Here is a 25,238-nt window from a genome sequence, read left to right on the forward strand (position 1 = left end):
TGTTGGCTCCAGGGGCTACATTTTATGAAATTTTGGACTGGCCCTTGTTGACTTTGATCACTTGAAACATTCTGTAATGGCTGGTTTGAGATCCGATTTCATTGCTTTGAGCTAAATCCTCCTTACCTCCTCCACTACTTAGAGGATCTGAAATTCAGGCTTTGTGGTTGCCACAGTGGCAAAGTGGAGCTTCATTGCTGGGTTGTGGAGCTTCATTGCTGGGTTGTGGAGCTTCATTGCTGGGTTGTGGAGCTTGTCAGCACTGAGGACGTGGTTCTCTTTCTTCTAAAAGTCTTCACCACAAAATTACCACTTTTGGAGGTTATATAAAAAGATGGGAGTTTGAAAGTCCTTTGATTTGTTTGGAAATAGTCTACATGGCATGAAAGGGTGGAGATTTCTGGACTTCTTGGTGCTCTGGGCTAAAAAGTTGTTTTGCATCCCAGCTTGACCTCAGTTGTCCTTTCTGTGCCATCCCATGTTGAAGGCTGGGTCTGATTCACCAAGTTTTTCTTTCCCACTGGTCTTCTTAATTTTTGATCCTTTTAACTGCGGAGGATAAGCTGGATCTGAGTTCCCTGAACACACCTGTCTGCTTCCTCCCACAGGTTCCTTAGAAAGAGAGCTTGGACGGCATGCAAAGTTGTGAAATATCTGCAGACAGCACGGATGATCCTCTTAGTAGTGGCCTACGGAGAAAGCGACAGCCTCGAATAGTCGTGATCGGTGCTGGGCTCGCGGGCCTGTCGGCAGCCAAGGCGCTCCTGGAAAGCGGATTCACGGATGTAACAGTCCTCGAGGCGACCGACCGCATCGGGGGCCGCGTGCAGAGCGTCCAACTCGGTGAGAGCACAGGGCTGCTGCTGGGGTTTGTGTGGCCACGAGGTCAAATTAACCGTGGAAGTGGGGCTTTGCGCGCTGCAAAACGGTTTGAGGTGTGGCGGTGTCGGGAGTGGAAATATATAAATCATTTCTTGGGCACCTCTCGGGGTGGGTTGGTGGTTCTGTGCTGTCTCGTGCCTCAGTTCTGACCCAGAGCTGCTCCAAACCTGTGTTTCCATGAAATAAAAGATTTGGGGGATTGTTTCTCTTGCACAGGAAGAGCTCTTTGTAACAGGTCTGTGATTGAGTAACTGCACGCAGATGGTTTCCACCCAGGTTTTCCAGCTTGACTCTTTCCCAGGAGCAGCCAGATTTACAGGCTGTTGAAGGGCTGTCTCTCAGGGCTTAGAGCCCTTGGAAAGGGGAAACCCCGAGCTGTTCTGCTTCACAAACAACCCCATTCATTTCCCTAGGACTAATTTACTGTGTAGGGCGCTACCCACTGGGAATCAGACTGCTGGAAAAACATCTTCAATGTATCCCTTTATCCTGATTTTCAGCTTTCCTACCTTTGCAGCCTCCTTTCTTAGTGTGTAATAAAGGTGCAGACTCTGGATGTTTGAATGCCAGGTCAATTTTAAAATTTCTACAGGCAAAACTCCTGGAACAAATGTTGTGCTTCGCAGCACAGGAGTCACTGAAGCTTTTCCTGGTATCCTGAAGGACGTTGCCTGTTCTTTCTCTGCAGGAGGCTTAAAGCTCTCAGCTCTTCCTGAATTGCTTTCCTGATTTCAGTTAACTAATTCTGGTTTTGATCCCACTCTGGCTATTACCTTTGCCCTCTTTCTGCCCTGCTTTCTTTTTATTTCTTAGGTGCTTACATCACTTACTGTCTTACTCAGTAAACTCACCACAGTAAATAAACAGCAGCCTCCTGTGAACTTGCAGAAGGGAAACCAATGGAAATGCAGTCAGAAAAATCTAATCTCCAGGGGTTTGAGTAGGGCACTTTACATTCTGCCGAGACTTGGCATAGAGGTTAGGATGGGAAGTGTGTCCTTTACTCACAGTCTGCTGTATTAAAAATATCCTGGATCATGCCTGTGAGAGGAGGGAAGTGTGAAAGAGCTGAAATCTTTGGGGAGCAACAGATCATTCTCCCAGTGCACCTGTGAAATAGTTTTGGTGTTTAAGTACCGAGACTGATTCTGTTATCTTTGCCACCTTCACCAGTAACTCACATCTTTGCCTTTGCTGGGAATCCACCTCCTCCCCATTAACACCTCTTAATTAACAGGAGATGAGAGCAGGTGTTTCACTCTGGAGGCCATCTCAGAGTTTATAGATGTAACTGTTAGTTGCAGAGCAGAGGCTGGCATCCAAAATCTTAGTATTTTAATAATTTTTTTAAAACTACAAACTGTCTTTTCTTCTGCAAGCTCTCAAGGTTGCCTTGTGTGGGTGTGGGCTGCAGTTCTCTGCCAAGGTGCATCTGTGTTCTGGCTCTGGCCTCTCTCCTGTCTGCACACTTGACTAAAGGTATGCTTTAAATTTCAGCAGAGCTACTAATTAGGAAGAAATTCTTTCCTGTGAGGGTGGGGAGACCCTGGCACAGGGTGCCCAGAGAAGCTGTGGCTGCCCCTGGATCCCTGGAAGTGTCCAAGGCCAGGTTGGATTTGGCTTGGAGCCACCTGGGCTGCTGGAAGGTCTCCCTTGCCCATGGCAGGGGCTGGGAATGAGATGATTTTAAGGCGCCTTCTAAACCTCAAACCATTCTGTGGCATTGTGGCACCTTCTCAGGGTTATATCTGAATCCTTCCCCCTCACTCAGCCACATCTTGTAGGAGACAGTATTTTCCCTTACGTACACAGACTGTTGCTTCTTAGCCCAGGGGAATAATTTGGATATTCAGAGGTTTGATTTTAGCACAAGTGAGACACATGGTTTGTGTGTTGTTGCATTGTGTGTTTCCTGCACATGACCTATAACATCTGTATCCACTGCAACTATTTCACAACAGGATACCCAAGAAATAGCCAGGGCTCCAAAGGGAAATGTGAAAGTTGCCATCCCTATCCAGGAGGCTTGATGTACAATCTGTGTTTCTCTGGTTTTTTTTTTGTTGTATGGATGATCCACTCCAAATAGATTATTATTGAACCTAAAATTCCCTAAGGCCCTGAAAGTAAATTTGCTGTCTCTGTTTAGAAGAAATTGATTTAATTTTACACTTTTAAATAACAATCATTTAACTTACAACTGGTAAGACCTGGCTTATCTACTTGGTAGTGATGATAGTGAGCATGAATATTACAGGCAAGAATTAGTTTTTAATTTGTTGGTATTTGATTACATTCCACACAGCTAAACGGGAGAACTTGGAGCACATCATCACTGTCACCAAGCGCTAAGGCAGCAGCAGGACCTGCTGGCAAATTGTTTTCTTTCAAAGATCAGGTGTCTCCAGCAGGATCGCTGCCCTAGAGCAGGAGCATTCCTGCTGCTGGCATGGGCTGAGAGTTGCAGGAGGATTGCATTAACCAGGGGCCTGCCACTTGCAATATTGATGAGCTCTCTGCCTTTGGCTGCCAGAGGTCATTTGCACCTGGCTGGGTGCTCTGGGGTGCACTGGAGTCGGTGGCACCTGAAGTGTTCACGTTTGTGTATTGCAGGTTTTGAAGTGCAGTCATTATGGCTCTCACTGGCAAAGGGGCTGCTTGGAAGATGAGATCCGTGGAGCTTCCCTCAGAGACAGGGGCTCAGCCAGGAAACAGCATTCCTTGGAGCTTTCACCCTTTAAACCTGACTGCAGCACAGCTCAGTGCTGCAGTGCCTCTCTGTCTGAGCATACATTTACATGTTAAACAGCAAATGATAGCTGGGAACTGCACCAACCTTTCTTCATCAGGCAGGATCCTGTTAACTACCCTGCTTAATCACACATTCCCACACCGCTGTGGGATGCTGGGAGATGCCCAGCTTTGTCAGACTTCAAACCAGCTTTGGTCTTCTGAGAATCTGTCAAAATATGGGGGGAAGACATGACCCAAGTTTATTTTTAGCACCTCCTTTCAGCTGCTGAGCATCCCCTTATGCTCTCAGCCCAGTCTGGCAGTGCTGGATTTGGGAGGGACAAAGCCCGGTGCAAATCCTAATAGTTGTAAGGGTTGGGGAGAGTGGGGTTGACCAAACTCTTTATGTTCTTCAGGCAGAGAGTACAGGTGATGAATACAAAACACTTTTGGTGTTTAGCCTGATGGTAGCTCTTTTTAAAGAAGCTGATATATAAATCTCCAAAGGCATAAATAATAAAATACAGCCTATTTACTCATTTGGGGAATGGAAATGCATGTTTTATTGCAGTTAATCTGAGGTGTATTTGTAAATAACAACCATTTTTAGTCACAGGACAAGGTTCAGTATTCAGGCCAATGTTGCTATCCTCATTTTCCTGTGTCTCCCTGCTGGCAACAACCGTGGTGAGAACTGGGAACTGAGAAGGGCTGAATTTCTCCTGAAGTATCAGAGTTGTGTCATTGTGATGGATCTTTATTGCAACATCTCATCCTTCTGGCAATACCCAAACATGTACCCCAGAGGAGCAGTCTGAAGAATGCTGGAAACTCCTTTCAGGGGTATTCAAACATGTGCTGTCCTCAGGCAATTCTGCTTGTGCACATTTTATTCAGGGTTGAGCGGGAGAAGCTTTCAGGAAATCAGGCTTCCCTAACCAGTTTGCTTGGCTTCCTCTCCTGCAGGGCATGCCACTTTTGAACTGGGAGCTACGTGGATTCATGGTTCACATGGAAACCCAGTCTATCATCTAGCAGAAGACAATGGTTTGCTTGAAGAGACCACTGACAGCGAGAGGAGCGTTGGGCGGATCAGTCTTTACTCCAAGAATGGGGTGGCTTATCACCTCACCAACAGCGGGCAGAGGATCCCGAAAGATGTGGTTGAAGAATTCAGTGATTTATACAACGAGGTTGGTGTCCAGCTGCTTTGTCAAGTGGTAGATTTGCCTGGAACACTGAGACTCCTTGGCAGTTAGAACATTCCAGGGCAAAGGTAGAAAAACAATGATGTCTTTAATTTCTTTGGAAAAAAAATCGACTCTAAGTTTTCTCTCATCTGCTTCACTGTGCCCCATTTGTCCCTGATGTGGTGTGGAAGAACAATCTTTCCACATTTATCATCCATTTAATCACTTCCAGCAACTATTTCTGGGGAGATCCAGTAATTTGCTGGAGAAAGTTGCTACTTAATTAAAAGAGTAGTGGAGGGATCAAATTGCTAAACAAAGTAAAAGCAAAACCTTAGCAACAACCAACTAAATATTGTATCCCTGTGACTTTTTATTGGTTATAAATACTATGAAATGCTGTGTGGTGTGCCAAAATCAGTGCAGTATCATAGGAATTGGAGATTTTTTTTTGCATCAGAAGGAAAGAAACATCTTTTCTGGGAGATTCAGACCAGCATGGACTTCAGTTGAAGGTTATTTTAACTGTTTTGCTTGCCAAAGTTAATTATAATTATTCCCCGCATTTTTTCAATGTTGCTTGTGAAGTACATTTGGAGGGGTCAGTGCAGACTGTCTGGCCCTCCAGGTAATGTGATCTCTCAGTGGGTTGTAGAAAATGGAACAAAACATGAGTATTTTCATCAGGCTGTAGCCGTGCCTAAAACCTTCAGATTTTCATCTGACAGCAAACTTCAGTATTTGACTCTTGGCTGAACACTCACTTGATTCAGGTTACTCTTGCATACTTTGTTTAAAAATATGTCTGGGAGCATTAGAAAAGTCACTGTAGTCTGTAAAGAATTATCAAGAATTGGGTGGGGAGCAGAAAAGGGGATTTTGTTTCATTTGAAAAGGGTTTTTGGCACTGCCCTGTGTTTCTGAACTGGAATGGGTGATGGCATGGCACAAAATCATTTCAGTTTTAGGGAGGAGTTAGTAGGAATTTCAAAGAAATCTCGTTGTGGGGAGGATTTGTCAACCTGTGGGCAATGTCTTGGACAAATGTGGGTGGATATAACTTATCTGAACAATTTTTCATGTTACTGAATTAAAAAAACTAACGAGAATTTTTCCAGGCAGGGACAAAAGACAGGTGAGATGTGTGTGGAGGAAGATTAACAGCAACTGGGGCTAGAAAGAGTAAATGAAAATACTGCAGTGACAGCATTATTTATGTAAATGGAACACTGCCAAACTGCATGCAGGGCTTGGCGATCATCCTGTCTGGAAGATGATAGGAAAATCTCCAGCAAAGGGAAGGCAGACTCCAAAATGAGAAGGGAATACAAAGATGAGAGCCACTTAGCTTTGAGATAAACCCGGTAAGATAAAGGCCATAACAAGGTACCAGTGTTTTGGAAATGATTAATTTGGTAAATCTACCCTTTCTTTTAAAGGGGAGAGAAAGGGGCAGCCAGTGACATGAGAGAACAGCACATTAAAAGTTAATCTTCTTTACACAGCACCTAATTAGCTGATCATTGCCACAGGATATCTTTATCGCTAGGAGACAGAAAAGGCTTTCACGTTTATGGCCTGTAAAAATGTCTGCAGCCACTCATGGCGATAAAAAATATGTAAGGGACAGCTGGAGCCAAGCAGGGGACATCAGCCAGCCCCTTAATTCCTCTTGCTGGGAGGAGCTTTCTCTGCCTTCCTCCAGAGCCTGCTGGAATTTCTTGCAGGAGCAGCTCATGGTTTTGTTGAGCTGCTTGCCCCAGCCTCTTTGGGGTGCCAGGCTGGAGGATCTGTACTGATTTAAGACATTTGGCTGTGGTTTATTCCCTGCTCTGCTTAGGAAAGGTGGGAATGCAGGCGAGCTATGTGATTTCATAAAAATACACAGTTAAAAAGGCTGTAGGAAATACAAGTGCCCAGGAGCAAGTGCAGCAGGTGTGTGGCTTTGGGGATGTTTTCCTCTGGCATAAAGTGCAGAGGGTGTTCCACACATGCTGACTCTGGCAGGGACATTTCTGGTTTGTGTTTTGTGGTGTCCCCTACTTCCCCAGCAGTGCTGTGAGAGTGGTGAGACCCTGGCACAGGGTGCCCAGAGAAGCTGTGGCTGCCCTTGGATCCCTGGAAATGTCCAAGGCCAGGCTGGATGTGGCTTGGATCAGTTTGGTCTAATGGAAGATAGCCCTACCCATGACAGGGGGGTTGGAACAATACAATCCTCAATGTCCTTTCCAACCCAAATTATTCTGTGATTCTGTGGGGGGTTTTTTTGCATGTTCATTAGAGTTTATTTCTTCTCTTTTTTTTTTTTGTTTTTTGGCCAAAGTTCTGTTGCTTTAACTGGTGGTGAACTGAATGCTGGGGAGGAACAACAGGAATTTTCAGTTCTGCATCTCTGGTTTCTTTTATTTTGGGAGGTGGGTTTTATGATTGGTTTTGTTAAGGCATTTTGAAGTTGTCCAGGATAAAAAGTCGCCTTACAGATCGTTAAATCCTGAGGTCAGGGTCTTCCCTTGTCTCGTAGGAGCTCCCAGGCCTTCCTCAGGTTTTCACTGCAATCCCACCATCATGTCATCTCATCCCTTCAGAGGAGGCTGAGATAGCCAAGGCTGTGACACACCCTGTCCTGAGCTGAAAAGACAGAACCCCCCACAAAACAGCCAGCAACCCATGATGGATGCAGAGCCTAATCAGGGATGCAGGATTGGCATGAACAGTGGAAAATGTATTCCTGAATGAGCAGGGCTAAATTTGTCGCCATTCCAAAGGCACAGCTGGCTCGGTCCCCACGCGCTCACACCCTGCCTGGCTTTCCCTGCAGCTGCTGCTGGGGCTCCAGCCTGTGCCTTCAGCCCTGCTTCTCCATCTGGGTCTCTCTAGCCCCGGTTAGCTTGTCATCTGGACACCACATTGTAGGGAATTCAAAGTGCAGGGGGTCTCCCTTGAATTTCACTCGGTCACGTGGACTCTCTGAAACTGGATTTTAGCAAGGCAAAGTCTGAATTTTCCTGGAGTGATAGGAAAAGCACCCCTGTACCTCCAGAGCTTTGCCTCACTAATTCATCTGGAAAGTCCTTAGGCTTTTTCCAGGCACTTATCCAATCTTTTTTGGCTGGCTTCTTCTACCTCAATACAAGTTTTGCTGCTTTTTTGTTTGCAGTAGCCTGAATTTTTAATAGCTGTAGGGATGTCTCACAGAAGCCTTTATTTGGTTACAAGGAAGCGGAGCAGAGACTGCTTGAAGACTGCTCAGCTCTTCATTTCTCCAGCAGAAAGTTCCCTAGAAGAGGCTGTTGCCCTGCACTGGAGTCAGTCAGGATCTGTCATGAGCTTGTGACCGAGGTGACCTGAATTCTCCTTGTGGAAGGAGAGCAATGCCTTCAAGGAAGGTCTCCAGTCCTGCAGAGCATCCACCAGGATTTCCAACCACACATTGCCAAGGGAAGCACCATGAGATGGGGCAGGACTTTCAGGATTGTCCTTCTTTGCTGTGTGGGGCTGGCACTGCTCAGGGTCACTGTCACTCCATTTGGTCAGTCTCCAAAAGGAAAGAGGCACCAGCACGGGGAGGTTCCCCAGGGTGTGATGCCCACATCATGTATTTGTGTAATCTTCCCACCTTCCTCTCCATTCCTTTTAGGATAATTGGGAGAATCCTGGGGCTAGGAGAGGATTTTGGCTCTTCTTGATTATGCCACATCTGCATGACTCTCAGGAAAGTGGCCAGAGTGGGACCTCTGACAGTAATGTCTGCACCTCTGGGGTCTGTGTGTGTGTAACTCCTCAGAAAATGTGAACAGGGACAGTTTTATCTCAGAGTTGTTCATCTGTCTCCGTTAAGTCCTCGTTTCCCTTTCCAGAGAGGTATTTAAAGCCGATTCCCAGGTATTAGTGAAAAGTGGGAAGGAAGTGGTAAGCTGGACAGGTTAAATGCAGCTGAAAAATCACAGTCTCACCAGCCTGATTTAGGAAAAGTGCCTGCTTTTACTTCAGCTTTTCAGCAAGGATACAGTCCCTAAAGATCTGCTTCCCAGGAACCCTCACTTTAACAATCAGCTAATTAATGGCCTTGTTATCTGTCAGCTTTCTCGTGTGTGCTGCAACAGCTTCTGGGGGAGGGATGCAGCCAAAGAATGACAAGGTTTTCCATCCCGCACCCCGTGCTGGGCTTCCTGCCATCCCCAATTAAGCTGCAGTGCCTTGCCTTGCAGTTATCATGGAAAGCAGGACCAAGGGGCCACCGAGAGTCAGCGTTCCCTCCCTGCCTCTATTGCACTGACAGATGTCTGGCCTGGGAACAGCACAGCCCTATCTCTGTCGGGGCTTTTTACTGGACAGGGATTAAGTCACAGCAGTTTTTAAAGCCAAGTGAGAAAAAGACAATGCTGGGCATCGTCAGCGGTGCTGACAGGAAGGAGTGTGGATGGGGATGTGCTTTCCTGACCTCCTTCAGTACGGAGAAACTTCTTTATTTAGCTTTGTTCTTCCTAAGAAACTGCCTTTTCCTGTGGTGGAGGAGCACGTAGGTAGTAAATAAACATGTGGAAGAGGAAGCCTGTAGGTAACAGAGGGGACATCCTTGCTGGAATCCACGTTCCCTGCACATGTGGGATGCCCCAAAGCTGGTCAGAAAGAAGACAGAAGGTGGAAGATGACGTGAAACTGTTTCAGGACTATGGATATTCAGTTAAACTCTTTTTAATTTCTTACCTTCAACCCCTTCTGTCTTGCAGACACAGGGAGTTGGGGTTGTTCAGCATGGAGAAGAGAAAGCTCCAGGGAGACCTTCCAGTGCCTGAAGGGGTTCCAAGAGAGCTGGAGAGGGACTTTGGGCAAGGGATGGAATAACAGGACAAGGGGAATGGCTTCCCACTGCCAGAGGTCAGGGTTAGATGGGGTATTGGTAACAAATTCTTTCCTGTGAGGGTGGGAAAGCCCTGGCACAGGTTGCCCAGAGCAGCTGTGGCTGCCCCTGGATCCCTGGAAGTGTCCAAGGGTATGCTGGATAGAGCTTGGAGCAACCTGGGATAGTGGAAGGTGTCCCTTACTGGATGGGCTTTAAGTCCTCTTCCAACCCAAACCATTCCATGATTCTGTGAATTCCCTGGAGGATTCTGTGCAAACCTTCAGAATGAGGGAAGGAAAACTGCTTAGAATGAATGGTTACTTGAGATGTTCTGTGTCTTTTACTTCCGTTTTTTCAGACAGGCTTCCAGGGCCACTTGTTCTGTCCCAGCCCAGGGGAGCTTTAGAGTGAGAAATGTTTAGGTCATCCTGCTGGGATGTGAGATTGCCAGTGGTAAGAGATGGGAGTTGATGCAGTCTTGTCCTTTGGTTTTGCTCCCTGTTTGTATCAGGTGTGTGACAATAGAAAAGCAAAGGTTGTCTGGACTGTTGGAGGTGTAGCTCTCCTTGCTGCTGGACATGGAACTCTGGTTTGGATGCAGGGAGATTTGAAGGGTTAACTAGAAAATCAGCAGAATCTTTCAGGTCATTCTTGTTGTTACCTTTCCTCAGGATCTTTGAGGGAAGGCCCTTTTCTACTGTCTCAGGAACCTGCTACTGAAATGCTGAATTGATTGTAGGAGTATGGGTTTTCAGATATTACAAGTGCCTGTTCCCAGTGACCCCAGTGGTGATCCCATAGGAATGACAACACTTTCCCCATCTGGGGAAGGAAAGCCTGGATAATTCCAACTTCAGACAGCACAATTCTGCTCCTGCTTCATTGGAAATCTACCTTAAATGAGTTGTCCTAGTGAAGCTTTTCCATACCTTCTTTTACAGGATGTGTTTGCTGCTCATGTTCATTAAAACATACATTCTGAGCATCTTTTTCATTCATTTATTCTGACACTATATCTCTCAATGTTGGACCTGCTGTTGTTTCTCCTTTTGCTTCTTGTCTGCAGCAGCTTTGCCTCCTGTTCTTCCTCAGATGGTTCAGCACCCCCAGGAATCAGAATATCCTGAGATAGAAGTGACTTAGGAGGTTCATCAAGTTCAGCTCCTGGGCCTGCACAGGAAAACCCCCAAAATCACACCTTGTGCCTGAGGGTGTTGTCCAAATGCTTCTTGAACTTGAAAAGCAAGGAAATAACAGGAGAAATAAGAAATCCTGATGTGATTGAACTTACCTGCTGTCTGATCTATGGGATGGCACCTCCAGGAAAGATTTTCCTTGATGGTTACAGCACAGAGAACTCTTGGGCCTTCCTGCTCCCCTCCCTGTGGGGTGGTGAGGAATATAATGGTTAACAAAACCATAGTCAGGCTCACTTCTCCTGTGGGCCAAGTGGTGGCTGGGTTTTAGCAGGGCTTTGCTTGTCCTGTGAGTGTGTTATCTGCTTACAGAGCTCAATCAGCTTATGAAAGCCGAGCTGGTTGTGCTGACGCAAGGTCTGTGCAGCCCAGACCTGCTGCAAGTGCTTGTGGCCTCAGAAATCCACGGACCTGAGAACCAGGGGATGCTGGAACTGCCAAAGTTTCCTTTGCTGGAAGCCTTTGTTTCATACAGGGCATTGGGCACCAGCTTTCTGTCTGGGAGCCTCCTTGGAATGGCCGTGTCCCAGGCAGTGTCTGCAATTCTCTTCTGTCTTCTCCAGTCCCACTCATTTTCCTTTTGATTGTTTCTTCTCTGTTTTTATAGTTTATTTTGCACCCACCCCCCCTTTTTTTTTCATTTTTCCACTTACTTCAATTTCCTCCTCATCCCTTACTTGTCAACTCACCTTCCTCCATTCGCTCACAGACCTCCTCCGTCTTATTCCTACCACTGCAGGGTGTTTATCCTCCTCCCTTTCCTCTTCCTCCCTCTATTTTGCCTCCTCAAATTCACTTTATTCCTAAAACCCAAGATAAAATCAAGCTCTTGAGGAAAATTGGAGTGGGAAGAACATAAACCATGGTGGATTAGCCCTGTCAGCAGGGAATGGGAAGCTCCAGGAGCTCAGTGAAGGCAAAGCTGCCACAGTTTCACCAGCTTTGTACCAGATATTTACTGTAGACTTCAACTTCTTGACATATCCAAATCTGTCTCCAAAAAACGATCATAAACTGTATTCAAACCATCTTTGACAGGAAAAACTCTGTAAGCAGGGATATCCCTTGTGCTTGTATATTGTGCACCCTGTGGCATGATGTGAATGAGAAGGGGACACATTTTGGACAAACAAGTCATTAATGGGATGTGCTGCCTTTCTGAGAGGCACCTCTTGAAAGCTTTCCTGTGTTAAAAGATTCCTCTTGAGGTTTTTTTTTCCCATAGAAAGGAAGAGCCATGATGCAATTGCAGGCTCTTCTGGCAGTATTTTAGGTAGAAATACAAGTTATCCCAGGCAGCCCCAAGCAGAAGGTCCGCGGTGGATGGTGTTTCCTTGCCTTTACGTAGCTTGTATGGAAAACTGGGGTTAAAAACCACCAGGAATATCTTCAAAGAAGAGTGATTTGTTACAAAGGATTTTTCTTGTGGCTTCTGGTGAGGGGCTCTAGAGATGTCAGTTTTTCATGGATTTCTGCCTGTCCTGTGCTCAAGTAAAGTGTGTGCATACAGAATTCCTTTGCTGTTTGTTGCTTCCTAATTTCATGGGACAGCAGGAAAACAACTGAGAAACAGAATTCGCTCGCTCTGGTGAATTCCTTCTAAATAATGGAGAGGCTGGAAGGGCTGGTTTCAGATTAGAGCAACCTGGGATTGCAGCTGGGACACGGAGGTGGGAGAAGAGCTGGTGCTTTTTGGCGGATGTGAGCAAGGATGTGGGTTCTGCTGGGAGGAGGAGGAGGTGATCTGAATGCACTGGGCTGGGACAGGTGTAGGAACATCCTGCTGGGAATCCCGTGGCCCATCCTCGTGTCCTGTCTCTGGCAGGTCTATAACCTGACTCAGGAGTTCTTCCAACGAGGTAAACCAGTCAATGCTGAGAGCCAGAACAGTGTGGGCGTTTTCACACGGGACGTCGTGCGCAAACGCGTCAAGGCCGACCCGGATGACACGGAGGCCGTCAAGAGGTTGAAACTGGCCATGATCCAGCAGTACCTGAAGGTATGTGTGCACATCATTGGGGTGTTTTCTTTTTGTAGGAGCAAACAAATTCTGAACCTCAGGCACCTGGCTGAGCCCTGCCCAGCCCTGGAAATTGCTTTTTGTGCTCTCTTGCAGTTTGTGTTTCTATTGACAACTTTTTGACAGTGGGCTGCAAGGAAAAATGCCTTTACTCTTTTTTTTTTTTTCTTACCTTAAACCCTCAGTTTTCTTCATAGAAGAAGCTTTCCTAGGCCTTGTTAAATTTTCTGGTGTGATTTAGTTGTTTTTTTTTACCTGAAGCTACTCTATAGTTAGGTTTTTTAGTAATGTCTTATCTTGTGGCTTACACCTGCACCCCTTGATCCTGCCTGAGTGTTTTTTACCTCTCAGAGACTGGAAGAAATGTAACTTTGATACTAGTAATTTGCTGAAGAAATCCCCAGAAGCATTTTGAAGGTAAAGCAATAAAATTCAAGATAAATTGTATAAACCCAGCTTTCCACATGGCTTCCATAGTTCTTTTTATCTCCTTGGTGCCTTGGCTAAATGAGTTCTCTGTGGGATGAGGACTTAATGCTGCATCAGGCACTCCACGAGTAAAGTGTATCAGTCATTTTTATTTCACTTAGAATGACTTAAAAGCTTCTGAGATGAGGCAGGGCAGGCAAGCAGCACTTTGTCATGTGTTCACTGTTTTCAGGTGGGAAGCTAAACCAAAGAGGGATAAAGACCTGAAGAGTCTCACAGGAGATTTGAGATAAAGCTGAGGTTTGAACCCTGGTGTCCTGAACCTGATATCTCACCATCCTCACCCAAAACCTTTTATCACAGGGTGTCTCCACAGCTGCCACGTAAAGCTCAGTTATTTACTGTGTTACCCATAAAATAGCACCCATGCAGACAGGATTAAGTCATTGGATACAGCTCTGGGTTTCCTGTTCCTCACAGGTTTCTCCTGTGCTTGCTCCAGGCTGCCACAGTCAGAGCTGTTTCTGCAAGTCTTGCAAATCCCTTCTCATGCAAATACCTGAGAACAACAAAGCTTCTCATGCTTAAGACTATCAGATGACAGAGCGGGGATTTACCTGTCTCGGGTTAGAGTCTTGGTAGTTGGTTGTTTTTCTCCCTGACGTTTTGCCTTCATGGTTGAAAGAATCAAACAGCAGCCAGTGTTTAACTTCATAATGAGAAATGTCCTGTTGAAGCATCCAGGCAGGATGAGGATCCTGCTGTGTGCCACGGGTTTTGTGTTGTGTGACCCTGGGGGAGGGCTGGGAAATGCTTGGGTGGGGTGGAACCACAGCACAGTCCAGAGATGGGTCTTCAGTCAGTCCCCACTGGAGTCATCAGGCAGTGACCAGGACAGGGAAGGCACCTGTTTGTCCCTGCAGTCACAGGAGCAGCCTGGGGACTGCTGGCAAAACCCTGACTTGTTCACTTTGTCCCAGCACAGAGATTCCTGCTCTGCACCAGGGTGCTCCACAACAGGGAGATGGTCTAGGCTTGTCAGGCTCCCAAGCACAGTCATTAAAGTGTGGAAAGGTCTGGAAAATAGGTCGAAGGGTGAGGCAAGGAATTGTAATATTCCTTAAAATGCTGAGAGAATTACAGTGTTCGAGCGATTGTGACTCCGGTGATGTGAAGATTTTAAGATCGCTGTGTCCCGTGCATCAGGATTATCATTAGAAGCTTATCACAAGACAGGCCAAACATCCTGCCTTTGTTCCAGGGATTGTTGGGAGCTGCAGCTATGCCTAATACTCCTACAAACATTAACCGACAGGTTAATGGATCTAAAGCTTTCGTAATCACATCAAACACACGTGGCTCACATCTTGGCATTTCCCTTTCCTGTCTCCTTCAGTTCCTTCAGTGCTGGGTCCTCTCGCCTCTGGCAGATTGTTGGCTGGCTGATTGCTGACTGACAGCAGGCTGAAAGCTGCAGACAGCAGAAATAGCTGCCAGAAGTTTTATGTGGCTCCTCATGGGAACATTTATTAGCACTGGAATGAGCATCTGATTAACACAACTCCAGGTTCTGCCGTAGGAGCAGCAGACAGGAGGTCCCTGGCCACTGCAGGGGATTTTAAAGGATAGAAAACATAACTTTAACCCAGAATTGTGCAGAAGCAAAGACATCATGGAATTATAGATTCAAAGAATGGTTTGGGTTGGAAGGGACCTTAAAGACCATCCATTTCCATCCCCTGCCATGGGCAGGGACACCTTCCACTATCCCCGTCCAACGTGGCTTTGAGAACACTTCAAGGGCTGTGGCAGCCACAGCTTCTCTGGGCAACCTGTGCCAGGGCCTCCCCACCCTCACAAGGAAGAATTTATTCCTCATGTCTAATTTAATTTGACCCTCAGTTTAAAGCCATAATTCTTTCCCCTGTCACTCCATGGCCTTGTCCAAAGTTCCTCTCCAGCTCTTTTATAGACCCTTTAGATACTGAAAGGTGGCAGGATGTCTTTCCAGGGCTTTCTCTTCTCCAGGCTTAACAGCCCCAGCTCTCAGCTTGTCTCCAGATCAGAGGGGCTCCAGCCCTCTGGTCTCTGAACTCTGGATGATACAACTCAAACTCTTCACCATGACAAAATGGTTTCTCTGGTTGCAAGAAAGGCTAAGGATTGATTTTTGTCAGATCCTATGGCCAAGCACTTCTTTACTAGCAAAACTAATCTGGTTTCAGAGTGGAATTCAGCACTCTCATCTCACGCAGCTCCTCTGTGCCCTTGCAGAGCTGTGCTGTGGCTAGAGTTGCTCTGTGGCAATGTTGCTTTTGTGTTGCTTTTCCTTAGGTAGAGAGCTGCGAGAGCAGCTCCCACAGCATGGATGAAGTCTCGCTGAGTGAATTTGGGGAATGGACCGAAATCCCTGGGGCTCATCACGTCATTCCTTGTGGTTTTATTAAAATCGTGGAGATTCTGGCCCGCTCCATTCCCAAGTCTGTCATTCAGCTCCGCAAGCCGGTCAAGTGCATCCACTGGAACCAGTCGGTCAGCAAGGAGATTGAGAGGGTGGCTGACCACAACAGTGACCTCCCCGAGGAGAACAAGGGCTCCAATGTCTTCGTAGAGTGCGAGGACTGTGAGTTCATCCCAGCTGACCACGTCATTGTGACTGTGTCCCTGGGAGTCTTGAAGAAGCGCCACGAGAGCCTGTTCCATCCCCGCCTGCCTGAGGAGAAGGTGATGGCCATTGAGAAACTGGGAATCAATACCACTGACAAGATCTTCCTGGAGTTCGAAGAGCCTTTCTGGAGCTCTGAATGCAACAGCATCCAGTTTGTCTGGGAAGACGAGGCGGAGAGCGAGAGCTTGACTTATCCTGAGGAGCTGTGGTACAAGAAGATCTGCAGCTTCGATGTGCTGTACCCTCCCGAGAGGTACGGCCACGTCCTCAGTGGCTGGATCTGTGGAGAAGAGGCTTTGATTATGGAGAAGTGTGATGATGAAACTGTGGCAGAAACCTGCACCGAAATGCTACGTAAATTTACAGGTCAGCCGTGCTCTGGTGGGAGAGGGAGCGTGGGGCTGGGGGATCGAATAACCACGAGGAAGGAAATGCTTTAAAGTAATTTTTAGTTCTTTGGCATTTTGTGTCCCTTTGAATGTGCCTGTGCTTCCAGCATAGCTCCTGCTTGGGTGTGCCTGGGAGCTATTTATACAGAGGGGCTGATAAACCAGCTCAGGAAGTGGTGGGCAGAAGTGCTGGAGGATTCCACATCCTCTGCTTTATTGAATCACAAATAACTCTACAGCAGCTGAAGCTGTCAGGCTCTGAGGGCTGATCTCAGCTGTGGAGAGCATCAACAGCCCTGTCAGAAGCTGAACCTGTTTAGATCAGCTGAGGTGTGGTTGAATCACACCCTTGACTTCCATTTAATATCAACTCTATGGAAATCTCAGTGGCCTAAATTTCAAAAAATTGATTGATATTGAGAGTTCCCATTTTCTGGGTTCATCACTGGAACCTTCCTGGACTTCCCAGATTTCATGTTCTGTGATCACACATCACTTTAAGGGCAGCAGTTGGACCGAGGCAAATCTTAGGTGTATTACACTGAGAAAATCCAGATGAAATCACTTAAAGCAGTAACACTTGGACTCGATTCTGGGCTTTAGTTTGTCCACAGCCACTTCTCTAGAGGTCACACACCTTACCAAGAAAAGGGATTTTTGTATCTGAGAGTCTTTGACATCCTCTGATGGGAGACACTATGCAAGTGCAGGTGTAAGGTAGTAACACTGAAATAGTGGTGGCTTTAATAGCAGTTTTGAAATAAGGGTTTTGAATTTATACAGAATTACAAGCAGTTTATAAGAGCAGCATCTTCCAAGATTAGATGTGGTTAATGCTGTTTTAGAGATGGCTCCTGTTAAATGACGCATATCTTCCTGCTAGCTGGTGTTAGCCCAGTCTCAGCATCCAGTGGGTTTCCAACCTTTCCTCTTGTCCATGGAGCTCCAGCTAACTGGAGAGATTGGCCTTCACAAGTGCAGCTTTCCCCTGTCCTTACTGACCATTTGCTACCAACAACTTGGACATCCAGAGAGTCACAGAATCACAGGATCCTGAGTTGGAAGGGACCCATCAGGATCATCATGTCCAGCTGCTGGCCCTGCACAGGACGCTCCAACAATCCCCTTGTGCCTCAGAACATTGTCCAAATGCCTCTTGAGCTCAGACAGGCTTGGTGCTGTGACTGTTCCTTGGGGAGCCTGTTCCAGCACCTCTGGGTGAAGAACCTTTATCCCTGGAATTTGAGGACTTCCTGCATAACTGAACAGCCAAAAGAGGTTTTACCACTCTCTGCAGGAGCTGTAGGGTAGAGACTCTGGATTCAAAAGCTCTGATTCAGTGCCCAAGCCTGCATCCTTGTTCCAGCTGTGCCTCCTGAGCTGTTGGTGTGCAGGGGTGTTGGGTGTCCCCATGTCCCGTGTCACATCAGTCCCTGTGTGCCATCTTTCCCCTGACCCCACCAGGGAACTGCTGCTCTACACAGGCTTAGCAGGAGGCTCTTCTCTCACAGGCCAAGTTGTCGCAGTGCTGAATGAACAAACAACCTTGTTTGTTGCAGCTTTTCTTTCTTAAGGCCTATTTAAAAAAAAAAAATAAAATTCCAAAACCCACTTCAAGTCATCAATGGGAATTTGGCTCTTTAGGTCTGTTGTAGTTTGGCACGTGGGAGTTTGCTCTCCCTCTTCCTTCTTGGGCTTCTTCACAGTTACTGTTTGCGTGTGTTGGATGTTCCTCCCCTCCCAGGATGGAAATGTGTTGGCTCTGGGCCGTGGGTCTGTGCTGCAATTGCAGTTCCAGCTGATGCTGCACCTGGTCACTGTCCTTCAGGCTCTTCCACAGAGCTAATCCCAGGTTATCTCTCCCTGGAGAATTCCAGACTGGATTTACCAGGGCCTTGCCCTGCAATGAGCATCTTGGGCATCAGCTGAGAAGTGGCCTCGCAGCTGCTCAAAACTGTGAGAGGAAAACCTGTTCTTGGAGCACTCAGTACCCAACGTGACCTGTTCCACTTCCTGCCCCCAAACCCCCTGTTGGTAGAAAACCTTTTCACAGCTCTTGCAGGATTCCCTGCCTAAGGGAGCTGGGTTTATCCTGTTTCCCTTGCTCCCCTTTTCCCTGGAGGTCCCAGAAGAAGCAATACCTCAGGGCTGATCTGGGCCAGGTGCCAGGCTGGCTGAAATAACAGGAGTGTGCTCAGCTCTCCGTGCATCTCCCTTCTCTGCTGATCTGTTCGGGGGGAGTGTGAGTGGGGATTAGGCCAGCAGCCTGTGGTACACCTAGAGCCACCTTTGAGCATGGCTTCACTCCTCTGGTCCAATTAGCACCATCCAGCCCAGCTTTGAAAGCCTCTCCCACCACTCGAGTTCACACAGGTCAGCTAACCAAGTTAGAAAACCTGGTAGTTTGTACTGCCAGAATCCTGACCTCCATGGAAAGCCTGGATCTTCCATAAGGCAGCTCAGAACTTCCACACCTCACTTGGTACTCTGTGACATCTTCTGAAGCATCTTTTCTCTAGTGAGTATAGAGGGAGCCTTATATTCAATAATGAAACAAATACTTCCAGCCTTTTAATGTTCACTTTGCCTTTTGTGGCTTTCATGTTCTGGGTATGAAATGCCCCATGCTCTTATTCTTCTGAGAAAGAATTCATTCATTACCAGGTAGGTTCCCATCTCTCACTGTGTTTTCTCAGTCTGTTGCTCCTGGTGGTCTTTCCTTTGGCTTCAGAGTATGTTATACCAGTTTTAAGTTAAATCCATTCTTTTAGGTTCACACTGAGAAGCTCTCTGAGAATTGACCTTGAGTTTCCCTTTCAGGTCGGTGTTGGGGATTATGTGGCTTTGCTGTGAAAAGCTCTGAGGGAGGATTGTTCTAACCTAAGAGCCATCAGCAATTACTGCTTTTCACAACTGGTCGGTGAAAAGCAGTGTCCTCCAAATCTGATTAAATGGAATACCTCAGAGCAATTAGGAGCCTTGCTCTGCCTTCTTTGTTGGATAAGCTCCCAGAGTTAGAAACCAGAGGCTCCCTGCTGAAGGGATCACTGGAGCCTGTCAGGCTGCAGCTGGAGATGCCCTGAGGTTTCCTCCCTGGCCTCCAGCTATTTCTCTGGAGGGAAACAGATCTGTTTTAAGTTCTGCATCACATCTCCCAGTCCCATGATGGTGTCTGGGGTAGCCACTCTGCTGTGGGGGCAGTACCACAGATCTCCCTTGGTGGAATCTTAGATCCCTGCTCTCAGGTAGGCAAATAAATTTGAGTGCTTTAATTTAGATTGGTGACTTGATTTTATGGTAATTCAGTCAGCCCCATAACCAATAAAGCTCTGTATCCACACCTCCCAGGAGCTGAAGAAAAATGGGATTGTGTGAGGCACAGGGAGTTGTCTTCCATAGCTTCACAAATGGAAATCTGCAGCATGAAGATATGTACCCTCCTGTTTTAGTGAAGGCCAATATACTTTTTTTAGCCATTTAATCTCTCTTTGGATGTTGGAAACTGAGAAGTTTCCGCATCTGTGTTGTTACTTTTATCTGTGGACAAAGGCACATTTACCCTGTTTAAAAGCAGAATGAGAAAGTCCAGTGAAGTATGTTCCTTGAAGGACTGTGGCTCTCAGTCTTTGTAGTTTCTGTCTTCAAACAACAGCTCAGAATCAGAGCTTTTGCTACGTGCTCCTGTCTGACCTTCAACCAAATTTCCCCTCTGGGTCTCCTGGTTTTCCTCTTGGAAACAGCTGCTTGCATTAAAAAGTGCAGAAATTCAGAGTGCAGGGGCACAGTAGCTGCACAGTGGACACTTGGCTCTTGCTAATGTGGCCTGATGTGCTGGAGAGCCTGGAAGGAGCTCATGGGAATGGAAGTGGATATGGAAATGTGCACCAGCTACGGAAGAGGCATCACCAGGCCACTGCAGAGACTCCTTTTATTTGAAAACCCCTGGTGTGCTGTTTTTGTGCAGTGCTCTGGGGTGGGTGGCTGCCTCAGCCCTGCCTGGGGAGTGTTCTCTGACAGCTTCCATGGTGTGTTCTCCTGGGCTTTCCCACAGCCCTCAAAAATAAAACATGATAACTTACTTCCTTGACACATCTGAGAGCTCCCAGTTCTCAGACTCCCTTGGGCTTTCCACTTCCAGGCATTCCTGCTTTGAAGAGTCTTGCAGGAACAAATTTTAGAGGCCTTTGTTATGTAAAGCTGTTGTTCCTGAAACAACATTGCTTTGTAGGATGTGTTTTATTTGTGGGATGTATTTATTTGCTAGTCTGTGCCGTATTTTGATCTGGGGTCTGGTTTTAAAGTGTTCACAGAGTACTCTGGGCAGGCCATGCAGGAGTCTCTGTTCCCTTATTCCATAGCTCTGGCTGGCAGGATACTCCTAAAAGCAGAAGCTGAACCAGGACCCACTCTTGATTTTAAGGAGCTGAAGGCACTGCTGAATAATAGTTTATAAGGACTAAATAATGCATTGCACGACCAATGTTTACATTTGGGTGTATCCCTCTAAGCTGGGATGAAGAAAGTGGGGGAATTTGGGTTGTCTTATGGCAGACTGAACATCTTAAGTTGTCACAGAGTCAGGGTCTGAAGCAGGCACAGGATGTGAACATCTCAAAACTCCTACTTTTTGAACTTTTGGAATCACAGAATTGCTTAAGTTGGAAAAGCACTTTAAGATCATCGATCCCAACCATTCCCCCAGCACTGCCAAGGCCACCACTGCCCCATGTCCCTGAGTGCCACATCCACGTGGCTTTTAAATCCCTCCAGGGATGGGAACTCCCAACACTGCCCTGGGCAGCTGTGCCAGGGCTGGACAGCCCTTTCCATGAAGAATCCTAGAATGGTTTGGGTTGGAAGGGACCTTCATGATCATCCAGTTCCAGTTCCCCTTGCTGTGGAAGATTTAAACTCAACCCAAGTAGCTGAACCTTGCCTGGGATACATGATGTTGCCTTAAGGGTGGATCTTGGCTCCTGCAGAGGGAATTCCTCTTCATTGGAATTCTCTGTGTCCTTCCTCCTGTTCCTCTCCTGCCATGCCAGATACAATCACGGGACTCCAACAAAAGCAGAGAGAGACACTGAGATGATCCAAAACCAGCCTGGCAGGAGGATCTCCAAAGTGTGACTCTTTTGTAGCTGAGGCTCTTGTGCCACCAGCTGGTGGCCTGCAGTCCTGGTGGATCTCCTGTTCTCCAAGGTCTTTGGGATGGGGACAGTGGCTGATGATGACCCCGTTGTGGGTGCATTCTTCATCTCTAGGTCCTACACCCTCTTAGCAGTGGAAATCCTACAGCGATCTAGAAATCCCACTTCAGCCTCAAAAACCTGCTTTCCATGCCTTGTGCGATAAATAAACAGTCTCCTGGATTGTAGCTTGATTTTGGAGACAACTTTATGGGAGTCTGTTGGAATGAGCTCATACAGGCTTTGAGAACTTTCGGACAGGTTTTTCAATACCCCCACATAATGAAGATTTGCCTTTCCTCTTTGGAGGCATATCTCTCTCACAAGGCTGCCTAAACATCCAATTTAGACTGGGCACTCAATTAAATACCTAAATTTTGGTGAGATCAATCATGTTGGTCACCACCAGGCTCTCCACTGCAAATGTGACCAGAAGATTCTTTGTATTTCCAACCAGAATGTGTCCTAAAACTCCCCAGTCTTTTAGAACTTAAACATTTTAGTGATCCCTTCCAAAATAAATCGGAGAATCATTTAAGTAGGAAAAGTCCTCCAAGGTCATGGAATCCAGCCTGTGACCAATTCCCCACCTTGTCAAGCAGGCCAGGGCACTTAGTGCCTCGTCCAGTCATTCCTTGGACACCTCTAGGGGTGGGGACTCCAACACATTCCTGGAAAATGGAAGAGCTGAGATGAAAAGGGAGGTAATTTCTGTTATATAAATAGGTAAAACTTCTCTAATGGAAGAGAGATCTGGTTTGGGGGCTCTGCTGGGACAGATGTTGAATAAATCAGAGAGAATCCCCATCACCCACACCTTGCTCAGGCACTGCCCTCTTCCCTCTTGGACACAGTTTGACTTTTTGCCTTCCGCTTTCCATCCAGGGAATCCAAACATTCCGAAACCTCGCCGGATCCTGCGGTCCTCCTGGGGCAGCAATCCCCACTTCCGTGGATCCTACTCCTACACCCAGGTTGGGTCTAGTGGGGCCGACGTAGAGAAACTCGCGAAACCACTGCCTTACGCCGAGAGCTCCAAAACTCCTGTGAGTATGGCCCAGATGGGGTCTGTGGCAATAAAACTGAAGGGACACTGGGCAGCAGGTTTTTGGGGAGGGAGGCTGAAAGAGAAAATCCCTGCTTTGGCCTCCAGTAGTGTGTTTTCCCTTTTTTGTTTTTGTACAAATGGTGCTTCTGTAGACAAATGATGTGTGTAGGATTTTACCTCTTTAGCGTGTGGAATGCCAACATCTCAGGGATTCCCTTATCTCTCTCTGAGTTTATCAAGAGCTGCACATGTGTGACTTGTGGAACTGTGATATCTGCATTTGATGACCATCAGCCCTATTGTCCAGTTCAGAATTCCTCAGGAAGGCACGTGCTAGTCTGTTTGAAAGATTATTATTATTTTTTATGACCCTGCTAATGTCTAGGTCTGAATGTGTCAGGGGTGAATATTAGGAAATCTTTCTGTGCTGGCAGTGCAGGCTGAGGGAGGCCCAGTCCTTGGCAGGAGACAATGAATTTTCTCCCCAGACGCTGCCTTTGCTTTCTGAATTTAGCAGGGAGTGCTGGAGCACACATGGAGGTGGTTACACAGCTCAGGAACACATTAAGCCAGACTCACCCCATCACTCAGGGTTATGTGTCCAAATCCAAAGGCTGATGAAAACGCAGCCTTCCAGCAGCTTCCCAGTCCATTTCCTCCACCAGAGCCTGGCCCCAGCAGAAATAATTTTATTCAGTGCATAAATCTACTTAAGAAAACCCAGCAGGAGTTTCAGGAATCTTTCTATGTAGCTCCCAGGGAAATCCTCCCAGAAATTCCTGCCTCAAATCTGAGTTGCAGTTCTTGCAAGCCCCTCACTATTGCTGTAAGAAATACAATGCTGTGTCTCACCCTCTGGGTTCTGAGACATGACTGGTATTCTTCTGAAGTTGCTGTCCAGAAGAAAAATTTCCTTAATGCCTAAAAGACCAAAGTTTAATTTAGGGGAGCAAAGGGAGGAGATGGTACGGGGCAGATGCTCTGTGCCTCGTGCAGGTTTGTTTAAGGTTTTTGGAACTGGCATCTCATGGTGCATCTCCTGGGGGTTTTGAGGAACAGCACTCCAAAACAGATGGATGCCCCTGGATCTCTGGAAGTGTTCCAGGCCAGGCTGGATGGGGCTTGGAGCAACCTGGGCTGGTGGAAGGTGTCCCTGCCCATGGTAGGAGGTAGAACTGGATGATCTTTCAGGTCCCTTCCAACCCAAACCATCCTGTGTGGGAGGGCACAGAAATTTTGTCTCCTTTTAGCCTCCCACCTGCTTCCCAGTAAGTTGTGCTGATCTGTGCCCCTTCTGCTGTGCCCTGCAGCCCATGCAGGTGATGTTTTCGGGGGAGGCCACTCACAGGAAGTATTACTCCACGACCCACGGTGCTGTGCTCTCTGGGCAGAGGGAGGCTGCTCGGCTCATCGAGATGTACCAGGACCTGCTGCAGTGCCCGACCTGAGGGAGCCCTGCCTGACCACCACCACCTCCCAAATCCTCCTGCAGGTGTGTGGAGAGGAGAGCTTCTGTTTTATTTCAGTTCACAGTAGAACAGCCTTTTATCTTTTCTATTAAAATAAATAAATAAATAAAAAGTCCTAATTGTTAAAAACGTTAGTCACCAATAGCTTCATTTCCATGTGCTGTATTGTTAACAGGGAAGGGTGCTCCTTTTGGTCTGGTTAAACTGTTTCTCTGTCATTTCAATTCTAATTTCACTTCTGGTGCCTATCATGTTCGTTTTGTTTCTTTTTTCTTTCTGTATTGTAAGTGCCTTCTATACTAAAATAAATGTTGTAATAAAAAGACCGGGTGCTGTGGTACTTCCTGGACACTTCACTTCCCACTCTTTTATTCAACATTACAAAAATAGGATGTTTTTTCTCTTCCTATAAAATTTGGAGTAGGAAGAAAACAGGTTGAAAATAGGTCAGAAACACGTTACACAAATGCTGTTTGTATGGAGGAATCTTTCCAAACCAGAGATTTCCTCTGCCAGCAATACAATCCTGACCAAAAAGGTCTGGTTAGGGCAGAGCTGACAGCACTGTGGTCAGTGTGGTCACTGGCCCAAGGCTGCCAGAGCTCACAGGGTATTTGGGCAACGCTCTCAGCACAGGGTGGGATTCTTGGGATGCCCTATGCAGGACCAGGAGTGGGATTTGAGGATTTTTGTGGGTCCCTCCCAACTCTAGGATATTCTTTTGTTGCCTTATGCTTTAATTGAATGTCCTCCAGTGTAGCAGGAGCACTTGTCCCCATCCAAGCAGCCCCTGGACTGTGCAGATGTGTGTCACTAAGTCCAGATGTTAGTGACTCCCAAGGTTTTGTCTGGATCATGTGGATATTGCCATCAGGAATGAGAAAAACTGATTTTTTTTTTACTTCCTCTGAGAAATAAATCATGTTCTTCTTTAAAGTCAAGTGAACACAATGTAGCCATCAGCATAGTTTAAAGATATCTAAACAGTTTCCAAAAATAAAAGTTTTCAGGGTGAAGACCATGGACGTTTAGCCACTGCCTTATCTCCCTGCATTCCATTTCTCCATCTGGCTGGCTGCTGGCCAGAGCTCCATGTGCAGAGTGAGGGATGTGTCTGCTTTGGCATCTGCTGCCCCTTGTGAAGCCTCCCTTCCCTCTCTGTGCGTGTGGGGTGGGAGTTGG

The 25,238-nt window shown here is 46.8% G+C and overlaps 1 protein-coding gene across 1 annotated transcript in view; it reads left to right on the plus strand.

Annotated features, from left to right (window-relative positions):
• SMOX (spermine oxidase) overlaps window positions 1-24,370 on the plus strand; it is a 49,415-nt gene extending 25,045 nt beyond the window's left edge. Inside the window, exons 2-7 of the mRNA XM_014263248.2 lie at window positions 609-843; window positions 4,582-4,808; window positions 12,670-12,843; window positions 15,628-16,327; window positions 22,425-22,585; window positions 23,898-24,370. Of these exons, the coding sequence (XP_014118723.2) occupies window positions 636-843; window positions 4,582-4,808; window positions 12,670-12,843; window positions 15,628-16,327; window positions 22,425-22,585; window positions 23,898-24,035 (1,608 nt within the window). The 5' untranslated portion in view covers window positions 609-635 and the 3' untranslated portion in view covers window positions 24,036-24,370. The remainder of the gene's footprint in view (window positions 1-608; window positions 844-4,581; window positions 4,809-12,669; window positions 12,844-15,627; window positions 16,328-22,424; window positions 22,586-23,897) is intronic.
• The last annotated feature ends 868 nt before the right edge of the window (window positions 24,371-25,238 follow it).

The sequence above is a fragment of the Pseudopodoces humilis genome, chromosome 6 (genome assembly GCF_049639895.1).
Source record: "Pseudopodoces humilis isolate 2021_Gansu_Grassland_sample_001 chromosome 6, ASM4963989v1, whole genome shotgun sequence".
NCBI lineage: Eukaryota > Metazoa > Chordata > Aves > Passeriformes > Paridae > Pseudopodoces > Pseudopodoces humilis.